Source organism: Gadus morhua, chromosome 12 (assembly GCF_902167405.1).
Source record: "Gadus morhua chromosome 12, gadMor3.0, whole genome shotgun sequence".
NCBI classification, from domain to species: domain Eukaryota; kingdom Metazoa; phylum Chordata; class Actinopteri; order Gadiformes; family Gadidae; genus Gadus; species Gadus morhua.
This window is the reverse complement of record NC_044059.1, coordinates 18,573,555-18,593,447: the sequence shown is the minus strand read 5'-3', so window position 1 is coordinate 18,593,447 and position 19,893 is coordinate 18,573,555. Positions and strand designations below refer to the sequence as shown.

At 40.4% G+C, this 19,893-nt stretch overlaps 1 protein-coding gene across 1 annotated transcript; it reads left to right on the top strand.

Moving 5' to 3' along the window:
- The first annotated feature begins 1,616 nt into the window (after positions 1 to 1,616).
- dsg2.1 (desmoglein 2, tandem duplicate 1) lies at positions 1,617 to 12,694 on the top strand. Its single transcript, XM_030372611.1, has 14 exons — positions 1,617 to 1,899; positions 3,144 to 3,269; positions 3,473 to 3,631; positions 4,875 to 5,016; positions 5,121 to 5,281; positions 5,522 to 5,656; positions 6,258 to 6,443; positions 6,734 to 7,185; positions 7,359 to 7,501; positions 7,738 to 7,959; positions 8,467 to 8,709; positions 9,498 to 9,628; positions 9,932 to 10,243; positions 10,537 to 12,694. The coding sequence occupies exons 1-14, from the start codon at positions 1,846 to 1,848 to the stop codon at positions 11,719 to 11,721; spliced, it is 3,651 nt and encodes a 1,216-aa protein (XP_030228471.1). The 5' UTR covers positions 1,617 to 1,845; the 3' UTR covers positions 11,722 to 12,694.
- Positions 12,695 to 19,893: the final 7,199 nt, after the last annotated feature.

Sequence of the window (19,893 nt, the reverse complement as noted above, 5' to 3'; positions counted from 1 at the left end):
GTTTGAAAAATGTCTTATAGCAACCAGTCAATATAAACATAGAAGAAACTATAACACATGGCACAAAGAAGCCACTGGCAATTGTTGGGGTTGTTTCAACATCATGTGATTCAAAGCAGCTGACTTTGTATATTTCCACATGCAGTATGCATTATTGGCACTAACTGCCACCAAATGTGGCTGTGCTGCGCTATGAAACCACAGGCACCGCTGTCTTGTTCAGAATTGATATCTATGCTTATTCTTTGCTCTATTTTTGGTTCCATTTCTCCACCCTTCAGTGGGGAATTGGAACCCAGCTGACTACTGCAGGTTTCACATGTAGGAAGCAGTCTGAGATTCTCTGGGCCAAGTAGTCAATGGAGAATAGTTTACTACTTTTACTCTGTGTTTTTTCCTTGGTTTATTATTCCATGGCTTTTCATTTTTAATAAATATATATATTCTCTCTTTGTGTACTAGGCCTCAGAGCGTCTGTTCACACGCATCCTGACTGAAGGATAGTTTCTATTTTCAGACTGTGACTGCCCATTACATATTGATAATATATGCTGCCTTGCAGCATATATTATCCAACACATGCTGCTTGATATGTTGTTGTCCGTAAGATATGAGTATATATTTTATTTGATAGTAGTAAATATTGATATGTTTATGTACTATATTATGTGCAGGGGACAAGAGAGGAATAGGTGTTCACCGAGTTGGATTATATGACATGGTGCTCAGGGCTTGGGGCCTAATGCTAGTTCAATCCGGTAGGTTCCCGATGAAAATGTTACTAGTTTACTCATTAGTTTTCTTCAATAATATTCCATGGCTTTTCATTTCATTTTTAGTGAATATATATGTATACATTTGATATACTCCTAATTCAAGGAGTGCAACTCTTTTTCCCCCTATATTTTAAAATATTTGATAGCTAAACATTAGGCTGTATCGATGTTTTGCAGTGAAATGTACGTTTTTCCTAATACAGTCAAAGAATGATCACTACATTTTATATATAGGTATAAAATTGCGTGAGGCACTCACAAATGATCCAAACCACTAGTGTAACACCATGTGTTTTATGCCCAGGAGTATCTGTGCCAGGCTTTCTATATCTGTTTTTCATCTCTCTCTCTCTCTTCCTCTCTCCCCCCCGCCTCCCCCCACTTGCACGAAACAGTGCCAGGGGTGACTCATCCTTGCCTTTCCAGACACGCCTTCAGCTAGAACCACACCTCGCCACGCCCTTCTTTCTCTTTCTCTCTTTCTGTCTGTGCCAAACAAACAAATGATCAAAGTCAATATTTCAAGTAGGTTTTATGACAAATCCATACCATTGATATGTCTTAATGAATACATCATTAGTAATATTATCATACTGTAAAGCACAAAATCCATCACATTAGGCCTACTTTGGAACAAAATAAGACTAACAAGAAAGATTCACACGCCATAGCATACCCCCCTTCTTTGACGTGACCGAGTTTGTGCCATGCCTGAGGGCCATGATGAATGGCATGATTATTAGATGAGTATGTCTGGATGTTTGAAGTTATCTGTACACAGACTGCTATGCCTCTCTCTCGCTCTCTCTCTCGCTCTCTCTCTCTCTCTGTCTGTGTCAGAGACGCACAAACCCGTTCTGCCCCACAGGTGAGGGTGTGTGTCGAGAGTCCGTGACGCTGTTGACATGACACGCGGGTGTCCTCATATTACCGTCGTAGCATCACAACCTGCTCACACACTCTGCTCGGGACTTCTGCACTAAAGACACAACCGTGGAGTAAGACTGGCAGTGGATTTCCGATTGGACCCTGTAATTTCTTCAGACGTTTATAGGACACCATTTCGGTCATGATTAGAGTTTTTTCGTTGATTTCTGTTTTGTCGGTGTTGGCGGCGCTGGCGGTGAGTTTCTAAAACATTTGAATTGAACCAGAAGTAGCCTAATAGGCTCATGTTTACCTTGATCGTTTGTTCTGTTTCTGTTCAATACGTCTTACATTCAGCGACTTTAGTTATTTAGCCTGTCGATTGATGACAATAAGCGACTTTATCGATGTCACTTCATCGACACGGAATACCTTTCAGGCAGGTTGGTAACGCTGCCTGCCGGAATCCAATCCCTCTCTTCCTGTTGTACGCTCAGTGATAGGTTGCCATAGCAACGCAAGTGAAGGAGGCCTGAAGCCAGAACATAAAGCATATTGTACTGCAGAAGACAGTGCTCAACACGTCCTCACCCAGGGGAAAACAGCAACCCCTGCTTGGATATGTTAGCTGTTGTTCACCGTGTATTCAGACTGTGGTCCATGGTATCCGGCATACTTCTAACGAGAAATAAGGATGGATAATGGATAATTTAGATCAGTGTTACTCAACTGGTGGGTCACGCCCCAAATGTCGGTCAGGGACTGGGTGTCCGTGACCCACATTTGTGTGCAAGAAATGAATAGTCCTAAAGAAATTGATGTGCTTTGAATGCAGGCATGAAAGTATTTGTTTGTTTATGTTTAAATAATGACGTGTATGTGTATGAGCGTTTACTAACCCATTTTCTGATCAAAACATTTACTTGGTTTGAATTGTAGAAAAGTGGGTCCTGACTTAATGAACATGGTCAATTGTGGGTCCCAAGCCCAGAACAGTGGAGAACCACTGATTAAGATGATAAAATGAATGTAAAACTAGCCGCAACTTAATACATAACTTACTTATGCCATGCTACAGATGATATGTCCTTTGACCAAATACCACACGACTTTCCTTAAAGTTGCCACTCCTTAACTTAACCCACAACCAGTTTTTCTTTCCTTTGTCATATTCAACATATCCGTATGTTAGTCGAGAAATAAGCCCTTAATTTTAGGAGTGGCAGGGTGGTGCCAGACATGCCTCAAAGAATTAGTCGTTCAGTAAGTGTTTTGACCAAACAAAGACTTCTTTGTCTGTGTTGAAACAGCATTCTGATACATAGATACCTATAAATGCATCTTACTTATAACATTACCAAGCGCTTTTATATAACATAAGACACAAATAAATCATGACACAAAAATACATTTGTTGCCCAACCAGGGGTCATCCTTATCAAGATGATCTCAATCAAGGCATATCTTAACCTATAACATTCTTCTCCATTTTGGTTGCAGATTCTTGCCGATGTGGTAAAGGGTAATTTCCCAGACCAACTTGTGAGAAATAAAAGAGAATGGATCATTCCTCCAACCAAACTCAAGGAAAACAAAGACTACAGCAGAGAAAAGTATATTGCCAAGGTAGTAAAAAACAGTTAGGTAACGGTCTCTAAGCTCTGACTTGAGTATGTGAGGTATGTTCAGCAGCAGGCTTTAACCACTCAAGCTGGCACTGCCAATTTTAAGATAAATCTGATTAAAATGTGAAACCTGTCATCATGTAAATGTATACTTACAAAACACATTACAAAGACTGCATCAGAAAAATTGTCTTTCTTTTTCAGATTCGATCAGACAACCAATACACCATTGGGGATGTACGGTACTCTCTGCATGGAGTGGGGGCTGACCAGTATCCCTACAACGTGTTTTTTGTAGACGAAAACACTGGATTTGTGAAGATGACGCGTTCTCTAGACCGAGAGATTTTCCATCAGTACAATGTATGTAGCTTTAATGTTCATTAACATTAATAATTTGACATTAGCCCATACATTAACTCAATCAGGTGCATGTCACTCATGTTACATGTACCCAGAAGCGGATCTTCCATTAGGCAAACCTAGGCAAGTGCCTAGGGCCCCAACCAAATCTGTCTTTATTAGGGGCCCCCAAATCTGACCCCCCCAGCCATTACTTATGTAAAGTACAAAAGAAAAACACATTTCTAGTAGAAAAAAAAACAAAAATATCAACATAACGCCAAACTAATGCCTAAATAATATTTTTCGAGCACACATGCCCCCCTCCATTGTGCATTGGACTAGTCCAGAATATGATTACGTAGTAACGCGCGCAGCGCGAAATAACGTACTTCAAACCAAAGCAGAGGGATGCGACTCGGTGAAAATGAAGCGGCGGAATTATGACACACACACACACAAAGTTTTACTCACATGAAATGGTGAAGGCAATAGGGAAAATGGACATTTGAAGATGGAGAACTTAACCACTTGCACACCTAAACACCCCCCCCCCCCCCCCCCCTCTGTCTGTCTCTGTCTCTGTCTCTGTCTCTCTCTCTCTCTCTCTCTCTCTCTCTCTCTCTCTCTCTCTCCTGTCACTCACTCACTCACACTGAACCACTGCTTTGCCTGTCTCTCACTCACTCACACAGCCACTGTTATTCCTGTCCACACACAAAATCTTTTCATTGGTCCTGTTTAAATGTAAATGGTGGTTTTCATAGACTCATATCCATTTTGTATTTTAGTTCTGTTAAGTGCAAGATCATTTTGTATCTCTGGCAGAGAATGGAAATTCTTCTCTCTCTCTCTCTCTCTCTCTCTCTCTCTCTCTCTCTCTCTCTCTCTCTCTCTCTCTCTCTCTCTCTCTCTCTCGTTTGAGTAACAAACATGTAATTTTGGCAAAGGCTGGAGAAATCTGAAACTGATTTTACTGTGGAGAGTTGAGTGGCAGTGCACTATGGGTTTATTGCGATTCTAAGAGTATTGGGATGGTTATTTGTTTTGTGTACGTGTTTCAAAAATGAGGGCCCCATGTCTATATTTTGCCTAGGGCCCCAAAATGGCTAGATCCGCCCCTGCATGTACCCATTGTGTAATAACCAAGTGATTTGATGAAAAATACAAATAAATAAATACGAGTGTGAAAGATAAACGGTGGTTGGAGGGATGAAGCGGTTATATGGATGATTATGACAATTCTTGTCCCAATGTTTTTTAGCTATCCGGCATGGCAACATGGAAAAATGGCACGAAGGCAGAGTCTGAAATCGATCTCAGGGTTGTCGTACTGGATGAAAACGACTGCCCGCCCGTTTTTCCTAAAAGCCAAGATGGGTCGGTCTCTGAACTCAGCCAACCAGGCAAGTGTTTGAAACTCTTCAAAATAGTTTGCAATAAGATGAACTACACAAAGAACAATTGAATGACCAGTCAATTTATATTGACTTTATTCCTATTTTCGCAGGTACATTCGTAATGCAAATAAAAGCAACGGACAATGACGAGGCTAATAATCCAAACTCTCAGATCCGTTACAGCATAATAGCGCAAGACCCACCAGGAGACATGTTTTACATTGATGACCAAGGACAGCTCCTAGTCAAAGAGTCCACCCTTGACAGAGAGGTACACATCAGTATTCCAAGGCAGATATAAAAACATACTGCTAATGTCTCTAACAGACAATAGTATTTGTTTAACATAGAGTTGGATGTATTATGATGAGCACAAGTGGGGATGTCACAGTACAGATGCAAACCTCAAAGCTAGGACAACTTGCTGGAAAGTTGCAGGAATTTGGCACTTTGGAAACAGTGGACAGACTTTAATACTTCTGTTAAATTAAAAGATTGTCTTTGGTTTCAGCATCAAGACACTTACACCCTGAAGGTGCTTGGAAAGGACTTGAACGGTGCAGCAGGAGGGAATGAGGGAACAGGAACCATCGTAATAAAGATCAAGGATGTGAATGACAACGTCCCGACTCTGGAAAAAGAAGAGGTAGCTTTGTTTGATACAAGGCCTTCTATATATCTATAGTCTGGTTGTTGCACTATCTAGACAGCAGAAAAATCTCAGCCGGGTTTGTGTGTGTGTGTCTGTGATTAGCCATTATACACTGTTTCAAAATCGACCCTGCCTTTGACTTGTTGACAAGTGGGAGACTACACATAGATCTATGCTGGATAGATCCGTTAACCAGCCTACCCTTTGGACTGTAGCAAATGTTGCTTCTCTATCCATCATACATCTAGGCGGACTCTTCCATCTGTGATGTCCACGGGCAAGGCAGAATTTGTAATTGCTAATCACTTTCACATCTGGTGGGTAATAGGGCCCCTTTTACACCCATAAACCTTTTGATCAAGGATTACCATGTTCACTTTACAAATAAAGTGGGGTTATAGCTTTGACATAATTGAGACACACACAAACACACACATACAGATATTTCCGTGCAGACCTCTCTATTCTTAATTTCAAAACTTTAAGCACATTGAGACAAAGAAATTGAGTACCGAAATATACTGGGTGGTATCACCTCAATGTTGAATACTGACATTAGGATTGTCCTATTTGAAACATGTGTTTCACCCTGCAGTACTCTGGTAGCATTAAGGAAAACACAAAAGGCGTGGAGGTTATGAGAATAAAAGCACAGGACCTGGACATTGAAAATACTGAAAACTGGGAAGCTGTGTTCGATATTGTCAAAGGCAACGAGGCTGGCTACTTCAGCATCAAAACAGATCCTATAACCAACGAGGGTATCCTCATGCTTGACAAGGTAGGCGATTTTGTGCCAAAAGTTGAGTGTAACTATGCATTTAATATTTGGTTGTACAATTAGCATTTTCCGTATTTGACATAATATGGTGTAAAAATGTTAAATATACCTAACTTACCTTACCTCAAAACGAATATAAAAATCATCAATAGAATTAACTGAACAATACTGATGTATTTAGTCATGTATAGGCTACTATCAATCAATGTCCTAATTTTTAACCATATTTTTTTGTTTTTGTTAATCAAGTTTTTGTATTGGTGGTGTCTGATTTTGTGTCACTAAAATAGGCTGTGGACTTCGAGGACGTAAAGGATATTCAACTAGGATTGGCTGTGAAAAACAAAGCCGAGATGTACGGCGGTGGTGGTGGGTCAGGTGCTGGAGTGGGTTTAGGCGGGGGTGGAGGCACGGGTGGAGGCACGGGTGGAGGCACGGGTGGAGGCACGGGTGGAGCCACGGGTGGAGGTGGAGGTGGAGGTGCTGGAGGAGGAACTGGTGCAGGAGGAGGAACTGGTGCAGGAGGAGGAACAGGTGGAACAGGAGGCACCAGTGGAACTACCTCAACCAAGTCCTACCCAATAAAGATCAATGTTTTGAACGAACCCGAGGGACCACGTTTCGACCCTCAAGTCAAAGCCATTCCCATCTCTGAGGGCGGAAGCACTTTTAACCTTAACGATGTCGTCGGCAAATACCCAGCGATAGATGGAGATACCGGAAAAGAGGCTGAGAATGTCAGGTCAGCACAAGTATATGAACATATTAGATATACAATATATATTCTATGTCTTCCACCCCACCTGTACGGCAGCCAATACATTCATCTGTATAATATTAAGCCTTTTGTATTAGACTACAGGAAATACATTTGTTCATGACAATATTCTGAAGTATTTTTCCGCCTCTTCACAGATATGCAAAAGGACTTGACCCTGGCAACTGGCTAACTATTGACCCATTTACATCAGAGATTAGACTCAACAAGATGCCCGACAGAGAGTCTAAGTATCTGCAGAACGGGACATACTACGCCAAAGTGCTCTGCATTACAGAAGGTATATGCTGCCACCTTGTGGCATTCCTTGACTCAATGATTTAGGTAATAGCGTCATGTCATCAGAGGGATAGTACAAAATGGGATATTACAAAACGGCATGTGATAAATAAAGGGGAATACAATCAAAATAGCAAAAAAATTACAACTCGACGTTATCTGAACTGCAGTAAAAATTATAAAAAGTAGATTGATATTGATATTATGTCCTTCATTGCCTTGTTGTGCCGGTTCTAGACATGCCCTCAGTAACAGCCACGGGAACCATAGCCATCCAGGTGGAGGACTTCAACGATCACTGCCCCAAGCTGACAAGCAATGTAGAGAGCATGTGCACCACCGCTGATGCCGTCACTGTGTCTGCCGTGGACGAGGACGCAGACCCTAACTCGGCTCCTTTCACCTTCTTAATCCTCCCAGAGGGGACCAAGGGCAAGTGGGTTGCTGAGCATTTAAATGGTAAGGGGACCAGGATGGTATTCTAATCATGCCGCTATCCCCCCAAAAGGGGTTTGCAGGCTCATATTTAGTCAGACAAATCAGACTATAGCTTAATATCTAAAGTCTGGGTTATCGAGCAGCGCCCCTTGCAGTTTTTGTTCTCCTGTGCGAATCCTACACACAAATCATGTACATTAACCCCCTAATCCTAAACAAACTCTAGACTAAAAAAACATTGGGACAAGAAAACAATCTTGAGAAGCATCTCCCAATCTGAGGAAGATTTATTTACTGCTATGGATGCCAATTGGGCAGGCATAAAATAGTAACAAGATAACAAAAGTTAGGGGAAAACAGATTGATGGTAGTTAATAATAATCAAATCCTTTTATTAGTGTTATTAATGTTTGATGATGAGAAGTGCTGAGATGAATAGACACGAGACCACAATAAAGCAAAGGTGCTTAAGAGGATAATTCCGAGCTCTGCAACCATAACAACATGAATGAATGCCTGTCCTGGCAGGAACCTCAGCTATCCTGAGGTCTCAGGAGACCATGTGGCCGGGCTCCTACGAGGTGTACGTGGAGGTACAAGACCAGCAGGGCGAGGTGTGCCCCGAGCGGCAGAAGGTGAAGGTGGAGGTGTGCACCTGTGAGGATGGGAAGACATGCGGCCCACTAGGCCTTGGCGGTCAAGTCGGCAAATCGTCAGTGCTGGGGCCGGCGGCCATCGGCCTGATCTTTTTGGGATTGCTCATGCTGCTGCGTGAGTGACATTTACATGGTATAACGTACAGTTTAGCATAACCTTCTTCCAGAGGAAATTTTTTCCAAATTAATTATGAGAAGATATGCCCTACAAACAAAAAAAGTATGGTTTTGAAATCTTCCTTTGCTCCATGGTATCACACATGAAATACCATGAAATGATTTATTGAATCTTAATGATCAGTTTATTCTTTGACACTCAATTCAGTTTTTTTCAAGTTCAAAACACATCACAGGAGCATAGACAGATGTGTCACACTGACGTCCTAATTGACTTTGCGCAACAAACACAATTTGAATCCAACCAGCCTAGCTGGTGTTTTTCAGCCCCACCCTTCCTTCAAGTCCAAACAAGTAGTGCAAAAGTACAACTGCCATGTGTCGGTTGCATTTCCCATGCTGTTGGATTTGGGATATGTGTAGGAACAAGAAAAATTATAAAATAAGCTTAAAGGAACATTACACAAAGTTGACAAATTAACCTACAAGGTCAAATGAGACCACATGATTGATTTTATGACACATTTTTCATGAGTAGATGTTTTGATATTTAAAACACAATTAATCATGCATCTTGAAGAAATGTGTTTCCACATTTACATTGGTTACATACAAATATTCTATTCTATTATATTCTTATTTTACCAACAAATTATTTTGCACAAGCTGCTGACATTGGGATTGAAACACAGAAACTTTTGTCTTGCAGTCCTTAAAATAGACTAACCTGAATAATTATGTGGTACTGATTGTATCCCAGAAACTGATTTTCTTTTTGATCCATAGTCATGGCTCTGTTACTGCTGTTCTGCCACTGTGGAGGCCCAGGGACTTTCCCAGGGGGCTTTGCCGAGATGCCCTTTGACACCAAACCAAACCTCATGACATACCACACAGAGGGACAGGGCGAAAACACGGTAATGCTTGACTTTGTTTGAAACCATTTGCTGCCAAAAGCAGTTTAGGATAGAGTGATCTGAGTTCTTGCAATGACATAGCAACCCAATCCAATGTTATGAGTACCTGTGACAACATATGCTCATATTCAAGATTTGCATGACGTTAGTTTGGCCTACTGCAGATTGGGATGGACTCCAATGTTAATGAAAGTCTTAGGAGATCTCTCCTGCATGATTTGACTTTTATGTAAAGAATAAGACTCCCCATGATTGGACAATTTCTGGAGTTCTAATGTTTATGTTTGCTCTTTGTTTCAACAGGAAGTCCCGTTGCTCAATATGCCAACACATATGGATACTGAGGTTACCAAAATGGCTGGGATGGGAACCCAGCAGCCGCCACCTGATTTCATGATGGGAGGGAAGTTCCAACAATCCACTTCCTCCATGGGAGGTGTGCTCTACCAAGACGGCAATTCCGTATCAGGCGGCTACGGAAATTCGACGTTGAGAAGAGCTCAGGAGGCGAACGGCTACTACTCCGAGTTTGACGGGAGGGAAAGCGCTGCAGCGGTAGAGAAGTTCAGTGGATTCGCTTTACCAGAGAGCTATCTAGGAAACTATTATACACAGGTGAGGAAAAGTGACAGTTTGGACGAGAAGATCATTGAAGTATTTCGAAAAATCCCATTTTACACGGGGATTGCAAACCTCCTTTCCACCATTGATTGCCAACCTGTTGTGGTCTTATTAGTGTGGTTGCAAAGCAAGTCCCACTATTATTATCATGTTTCTGATTATTGTCTGATTATTGTTGACATGTCAGTTTTATTTGTGTGCATGTCTACAGTATTAATACAACATTCCTGAAGTTTTACTGTCTGCTAAAATTTCTGTTCTTGTAAATTGTGTTTTTCTTTTTATAGAAGGCAAGCTTTGCACCAGAAAACCAAGCTGTGAAGGACAGCCTGCTTGTGTACGACTATGAGGGCCAGGACTCCCCTGTTGGGTCCATTGGCTGCTGCAGTCTCCTGGAAGCTGACAATGACCTGCAGTTCCTGGACAACTTGGGACCCAAGTTTAAAACCCTTGCCGAGGTGTGCGGTGGCAAGGAGGAGACAACTGAAGTCAAACCAATGCTCCGCACTCCTCTGAACACGATGACCACTCCAAGAACCATTGACACCACGGCCACACTGAGAAGTACCATCTCTACTCAGCAGCAGCCTCAACCCCAACCCCAACCCAAACCTCAACCATTGCCCCCACCCCAGCCCCAGACGATTACTCAGAACACAGAACACAGAGCGGTTCGGAACACAACCCACAAATCAAAAACCGTGTTGGAAGGTGTAAACTCAGTGGGAGGAGGCATGGCCGGCCAAGGCCAGACGCTTCTGATGCAACAGCCACCTGTCTACTACACCACCGCACCTGTAATGCAGCCAATGCATTACATAATGCAGCCGCAAATGCAAAACACCATGTACCTAGCAAACAGCCCAGCGACCACCAACATGCAGGGAATGATGTTGGTGAATGGAGGCGCCCCCGGAGCTACTCAGGGGCTGATAATGCAGGGCCAGAGTGTGGGCCAAGGTGGCGGTGCTGTGATCCAGACAGGCCCCCTTCCCCAGGGCATGATGGTGGTAGAGGGCCAGGTCCCTGCGGGCTCCCAGCAATTGCTTCAGGGGCAAACATACCTGGTCCAAGGTGGTACACTCAAACATGGTCTGTCGGCTTCCCAAAGCAGGTTGGTGGTGGAGGGGCAGAACATGACCCCCGTTGGCCAGGGGATTCGCATAGAAGGGGGCGGTCGTGCCATCCAAACAGGAAGCCTGCCCCATGGCGTGATGGTGGTTGAAGGGCACGGCGGCTCCCAGCAGATGCTCCAGGGTCATGGACAGACGTACATGGTTCAGGGTGGTTCACGCCAAGGGGGTCTGTCTACCGTTGGCCAAAGCAGGATGGTGGTGGAGGGGCAGAACATCGGTGAAGGGTCACTGGTCCACAACAACGGCACGGCCTTCGATCCCTTGCTACAGATGGGTTCTATCAAATCCGTTGTGCACAAAAAAAGAGTGGTTACTACTGAGAAAATAACTCAGTAAAAAGTGGGATGCTATCGTGAGTCAATATTGATGTTGGAACATTATTAAGCATTCTGGCAAGTTTAAAGTATTCTGGCAAGTTCAGGCAATATAAGTTCTCGTTTTTTATAAGATTTTCAGAGGTTGCAATAAAACTTGGCATGTTTCTTTAATTGGTTGAGGGCAAGTTACAGCATATTTTTGTTGAAATATTTATCATGCACGCAGAGCTAATTCTTGGTATATGTGGGTAGATAATCATTTAATATGTCACATGTCTATAATAAATATAGACATATTTTTTATGCTTTAATCTTTTTAGACAAGGTAAACATGTACTATGCAATGCGTTCGTCTGACTTTTTTGTATTCGTATCCAAGGATTTTAATGGAGAGCATTTCTTAACCAAACCAATGCCTTGCATTGTAAAAAATAGTAGCTCCTGCGTTTTATAATGTCTTTGTACACATTGAAACGTGTTATATTTCATTCATGAACTGAAAGGTGTATTTTAATACCCAAATCAACTGTAATGTAAAATGCAGATCGAGCTCTTGAGCTATGTTGCCTCATCATAAATTGTATAATAGTCATTTCCAAAGCCATCAACAATCAGATTAGAATAAGCAGTTCAATAATGGGAATAACATTCCGGAACAGACGCCACACATTATCCAGCCAATGTGTGCAACAGGCAGTTATTTATAAATGTATTTAACTGTCAATCACAGTTTTGAATCGTTACTCAGCAAATTATGTTTACTGTATGCATATTATTATTTTAAGAATATTTTATACATGTACATTAGTCTATGCTGAACTGGGAAATGTTAACAGCATGATGCCTTTTTTTGTAGATCATTTCTCTAGTTTGCGGCAAGCAAACTAAAGATACATATACAGCTCTGTTACAAAACTTTTTTTTTCAGCACTAAAAAGCTTCAGTAATTTTTCGAATTTTGCCAAATTGCAATAAAAGATAATCAAACTACAGATTGCTATACCAATTATTAGACTATTTTCAAAATTGCTGAAGGGGAACCTTTTTTCAATCATCTAATGATGTTTTCTGCCTCCTGCTCGATCAGTAGAGTGACTCTATCTGGCAGCTAATGTATCTCGCAGCTGATCTCCCCAATGATGCTTGAGTATAGGTTAGTCCCTGAAGGATATACATTTATTGGCAGGGTTTGGAGACTCAGTGAATCCCCCAAAAGCCATGAAAAGTGTTCAAGACAGGGCTTGCACAATGGAGAATACAGCTTCTTCTTAAACTTCATCTCAATGGGATAATGTAAATTGGGGAATACTCCTGCATGTATGCATGAGAAACTAGTACAATAGCATTTTAAGTATGAGGAGTTAATGGGTATTGTTAAAGCCTCGCTGGAGAAGGTAATAGTAGTAGCAGTTTAATTAGCGAAGAAGTCTCTAAAAGTCTGCAACGTAAAAGTGCCAAGAACTTCAGTATTAAAATCAACCTTACAAGGAAAACTCAAATTTGTATAGTAACAGAAACGTATAGGCTAGAATAGATAAATCAATGTCCAGCCCCTCCATGTCACATGTTTTTACCCTTTCCTTTGCCAAGTTACATCAAAGTCACAGGTAAATGAAGGTTGCTGACTTGGTCACATATGGGAGGGGATAGGTTGTGTAAGATGGAACGACTACAATGAGGGCAAGAAATGGGTGGGAGGCAAACAATGTGGGTGGGAATCTGAGAGAAGCAGAGGAGGGTCTAGTGACTATACTTAAAAGGAGAAATTGTTTTGGTGAACAATCATTGAAACCGAGATGTTCCACTAGCAAAAAAGCCTTGTTCACCATCTGCGAACAAATAGAAACATAGCCCTGAGGTGTGCCTGCAGCAGCAGGGCCATGATGTCTTTTCCAGCAAACCTTTTGGTGGTTTATCTGGCTATGATGGTGAGTTTTCCCTTATATTTATCTGATTACATCATTCCTCAGGCATTAATAAAATTGTAAGTTACCTTATTGGTATAAATGGTATTTTATACAATTTAAGATAAATTTAAGATACGAACTTGAAAGAAATGTAAAATACTTTGGATCATTTAAGTTAAAAGTGTGTTATTTGTAATACTAGCCATCAACACTAGCTATATATATATATATATATATATATATATATATATATATATATATATATATATATATATATATATATAGGCCTACTGTTGATATGTTTTATTTATTCATATCAAATTGTATACAAACAATATGAAATATTGTTTGAGTAGCAGTGGCCCCTCCCTGCTCTGAGGCCACTGCAGCAAGCTCTTATCATAGTGGACCTTCAAAATTATTTGCTTTATTTATCAAACCAGGAGAAAAAAAAAAAAGTTGTCAATTCGCAGTTTTGTTTTATACTTCCTTATAGTATTATTTTTATAGAATATTCAGATTTGTGCACCTTTATCTTAGTGAGTTCACTTTGATACACATGAAATATTGATGATGACTTTTTAATTAATATTGAGATAGGAAATATTTAATATTATATCAATGAAAGAATAAAGGCAAGTTTTAATGGTCAGGTGGTGGTTGGGCAGATGGAATAAGGAGGGATAGGACATCTCATGAAACATAACAAAAAATATTCTTTAATAAAAAAATAAAATAATTCCAAATCCATGAAAACAGAAAAACTCTTAGAATTTAGGAAACCACGTGGAACAAGAGACATGACAAAAAACAAAGAACTGACGAGGGAACAAGTGAAGTGAACTGGTATATATAGGGAGAAACTATTGAATGAGGTGGAAATATTGACAAGGAGGTTCAGGTGAGGGGAATGAAGTGATTGCAGCTGGGAGTGGCAGGATCTGTGAACTGAGGGAAAAGTCGAAAGACATCTTTTGGATGGGGAGAATAAAACAAGGAACGAAATAAAGAAAGACAGAACATGACAGTTGAACTATCAAATAAGCACATATAGGGCTATTAATTACTGTTCCTGCAGCTCTCTGGGGCAACCAGAGGTGGGGAGAGCCATGTGCGTGGTGTGTTGAGACGACAAAAAAGGAACTGGATTATCCCAGCGCAAAAACTCAGAGAAAATATGGACTACACGGATAGACTATATGTGACCAAGGTAGGGATCCATTTGTAATGATGATGTATGAGCTGTTTCTCTAATGCCAGGTTGAAAAAAAAGTTTTATTAAAGTCCAAATAGGTAAGATTGAGCCTCTCAAGACTAGAATACTGTCCAATTGTTGTTGTTTTTATTTTTATTAATGATCCACACAGATCTTCCTTTTTTGACATTGCTATTGGCTATTGCCAACTTTCTACTTGCTTTTGGTTCTTTATTTTCAAACAAGCCATTTTTATGTTATCCAATTCTGTAGTCACCAAAGTGACATGTGTGCCTGATCTCCAGATAAGGTCCGACATGGATGGCACCATGTACTACACTCTGTTGGGCCACGGGGCCAGTGAGGAGCCCTATAATCTGTTTGTTGTGGAAGAAACCACCGGGCAGGTCCGCATCTTTGACGTTCTCGACAGAGAGGAAAGAGCTTCTTACATTGTGAGTGCAATCCGATTATGTGAATCAATAATGTATGATCACTATATGACATGATTAAAGGGTTTAAAGGGTGGTTCAACTCTTCGGTTTTCACATATACTTTCTAAATCTCAAATTAATTGGTGCTGCAGTGCTGCCCATCTACTGCTGTGATCAAAACTCATTTCCCGCTAAAACTCATTTCCCATATGTTTTCGCTTGGAAATATAGCAGGCATTTACTTTCTCTGAGAATAGTTTGTCTTCTGTGCGACAGCTCACTGGAGTGACCCGATTCCGCAACGGGACTGTGGCCGAGAGGATCGAGCTGATGATTGAGGTGGAGGATGAGAACGACAACCCACCTGTTTTTGTGCCAGTGCCTGCAGCTAGAGTCATTGAGTCGAACCCAGCTGGTAGGGCCCTTACAAGTGTACCATACAGTCCATTACATGTCGATATATATATATATATATATATATATATATACATATTTTTAGAGCGTGTGTATTTCTTCTGTTCAATGATATCAATGAGCTGTCAAATAGGTTGGAGAGCGTAGGCATTGTGAAAAAACCGACCATGGCTGTTTCCTGACCATTAAATTCTAAAACGAGAGTCATACACACACACACCTACACACAAACACACACACACACACACACACACACACACACACTAACACACACACACACACACACACACACACACACACACACACACACACACACACACACACACACATCACACATCATCTCACCGGCAGATATTTCAGGCACATCTTTGTATATTTAATCAAAAGCTAGGTTCAGTCAGAACACATTGATTTTCACTCCAAACGTGTTGCTGCATGTGGTTGATGTGTAGGCTGTAGAGGTTTTCCAAATCATATTTTTTATTTCCTGCTTCCTTGCAGTAACACTGGTTTATTCAAAGCATAGCACAGCTTCAGTTTTGCTGTGAGCTTTGTTTACAGGTGTTACAAGGTTTAATTACGTTCCGAATTTGAATTCTGAGTAAGAGCGTATTTCATATCCGCCCATCATTTTGTATAGAGAAGCCCTTTTCTGTAAATTATAGTGCATTTGCTTAAAGCAAATCATTCAGTTTGGCTGCAGATTTTAAAACCTTGACTTGCATTACTGTAAGGCAAAATATTTCCATTTGTCCAAACAGGCACTCTGGTGGCCCAGCTGAACGCAACAGATGCTGACAAGATCAACACGCTCCACTCAAAGATTGCCTACAGCATTATAAAGCAAGAGCCCATAGACAGCTCCAACCATTTCTACATAGAAAGAGGCACAGGATTAATCTATGTCACAGATGCAACCTTAGACAGAGAGGTAGGCCAAACTTTCTCAAACTTTTCAAAGGTTCTATAAAGTCAGAAGGCCTTTTTCTAACTTATTTCATGAGGCATCTCCATAAACTGAATGTTAGGGCAGGAAAAAGTGGGAGGGTTGGCACGGTAGCAAGGGTAGAGCCAGCTTACTGTGGTTTACCATAGGGCAAAGCTAATGAATAAAAAACATTGTCAGCTAACGCCGGTGGAGGCAATTTGCGGTTAATACATAATATATCTATAATGTGCTATCCATTGGCGTCCCTAGGCTGTTTTATTCGCCTATATCCGGGGCTAAAGCCCCGGATATTATTTAATTAGACCCGAATATAATAAAAAAAGAAGAAAAAAAAAATAATGGTATATTTACTGGTAACTATGGAATGCAATAATTCAATTCAGTCTAGAAGTCATGAAATGATTCTAGTCACTGATGGTAGTTAGTTATTTTGAAAGAAACATTGGGATTCCAGGGACATCTCAAAATAAAGTAGGCTAGTCCTTCTGGCAAGAGAATAAACTGTTTAAAAACATAACCAGACTGTTTACCACCTCAAGGCAAGGCAAGGCAACTTTATTTATATAGCACTTTTCATACACAAGGCAGACTCAAAGTGCCTCAAGTAAATTAACCTATCCTATCCCCAGTCAGATCTTTATTTATATATATATATATATACATATATATATATATATATATATATATATATATATATATATATATATATATATATATATATATATATATATATATACATATATATATATATATATATATATATATATATATATATATATATATATATATATATATATATATATATATATATATATAACATAATATATACATATACATATATGTAAGGTCTGTCTCACTTGTATTTATTTTACTCTAAAATAACTTGAATGGAACTTTAGATGTTTGGGGATAAGCAGCACAGCAGTCAGGTTGCTATTTAAAGCTATAATAAACTGCGTATTTTGTTTATATAGGTTAGGCATTATGAAAATGTTGCATGCACAATAAGCATACAACATTTTCCTTTTCCCTCTGGGCTAAGCCCAGGATGTTTATGAAACCTAGAAATGCCCCTGGTGCTATCGTCAAGTCATTCAACTCAAGGTAACCAATTAAATCCACCATTCATTTTGTGTTGGCCCCATTAAGATATGAAATAGCATTGAGAGTGAATCATGATCAACATGACACATTTCCAAATAAAACAGGTCATTAGTGCATGACCAAATGTAGGATGAAGAATGTTGCCAATGTTCACTACATTTAAAAAAAAAAGTTTTACTTTTAATATGCAAGTCTGGGTTCAAGCAACACATGTGGCAGTTGGACATTGACCTATATGACACCAAAAAGGTCCTTCAATTCAATGTTTTTTTTTTCCTGTCATATATTTTTGTCTGCAGCGAGTGGGTTTCTATTCGTTGACCATCGAGGGAGCCGACATGGACGGAGCGCCGGGGGGGAATACCGCCACTGCCACGGTCAATATCAAGGTGACAGACATCAACGACAACATACCAACCTTAGAGGAAGATGAGGTTCAACCGCTTTTCTTACCTCTAGATTCATTAGATAAAAGGGATTGGGAGTTAGGATTTAGTGTAAAAGGAATGAATGTTGGTGCAGCCAAGTGTGCTTTCGAATTTAATTACTTTGCTGAAAAGGGTGCTAAATAAATTAGTTAAGAGTCAAATGTTGATTTGATTCTCTTTAAAGATTTTCTTCCCTTTTGTTTTGGTGTCTGCAGTACTCGTGCAGCATTGTTGAAAACGTAGCCCACATAGAGGTTATCAGACTGAAAGCGCTGGACCTTGATGAGGAAAACACAGAAAACTGGCTTGGTGTTTTTGATATTATCACTGGAAATTATGACAACATTTTTAGCATTAAAACTGATCCTGTAACCAACGAAGGAATTCTCTGGCTGGAAAAGGTAGTTATGCGCCTTTGAAAATGTGCAGACCATACATTATAATACTGTGCTAAATGCTTACAAACCGTACCCTATCCGTGATATACTATGTTACTGGGTCACATAATGATCCAATTGACAGCCAACTTGATCAACCAATGAAACAATTGAGTACACCATTGGCCAACAAGTGGCCTATCTAATACATATGTGTTATGCATATTTTGCTACCATGTTGAGAGCATACTTGCATTGATGTTGAAAAAACTTTCAAGTAAAATTACTATGCTACTATATATAAAATACAAAAAAATCAGATATATCTTTTACTCATCATATATTGTGTATATATTCCCACCCATTTCAAACATTACTGTATAATAACTTAATATTAACAGTGCAACCCGGCCAACCTGTTTATATCATTGGAAAGATGAGCTATATGATTTGCATTACAAAATATTATATTTTGTGTGTTTAAATGTGTGCAGTCAGTAATAACGTTTTTGGTATGGCCTTGCTTTGGTAACAGATTTTACAGTATTTATCAGGTTGCTACATTGAAGACCAATACATAGCCTTCGTGATTTTGAAGAGAGCCCTGATATTAAGCTTGGTGTGGTTGTGTCCAACAAGGCTTCACCTGCTGTTGGTTTGGGCGGCACTACAGAAGGGGGCGGGGGACTAGGAGTAGGTGAAGGACTGGAAGGAGAAGGTGGAGGAGGAGTGGGAGGAGCTGGAGAAGGAGAGGGTGAAGGAGAAGGACTAGGAGTAGGAGGAGGAGAGTCGGGTGTAGGGGTTGGCAATGTTGCAGGGGGAAAGGGTGACAGAGTAGGATGGGCAGACGGTGCTGTAGCAGCAAGTGGAGTCGGGGTTGGGGCTGGAGCATCCATTGGAACTATCACATCAATAAAAAAGAATAAGCCAAAGGTTAAAAGTTACCCAGTGAACATAGTAGTGGGAAATAAGCCAGAGGGGGCAGCCTTCACACCCAAAGTAAAGTCTCTGCAAGTCTCAGAGAACCCAGACTCAGATATATTGGCAGAAGTAATCGGCATCTACTCAGCTACTGATGAAGATTCTGGAAAGCCTGCAGAGAATGTCCAGTGAGTTGAACTGATTCCTTGGTGATCTATCACAGTAGGAGACAACTTTAGCTTGGATGGCATAAACTATTTGTTAGACACTGATTTACAGTAGATACATAAACGTACAATTAAGAATTACGAGATGATGGTGATTTGTTTTATTATTATTTATTTATGTTATTACAGGTATTCAGGAAAATATTTATATTTTTAAATGCTTCCCTTAAATACCACAGATATGCCAAAGGTGAGGACAAGGACAACTGGCTGACTGTCGACCCTGTGACAGCAG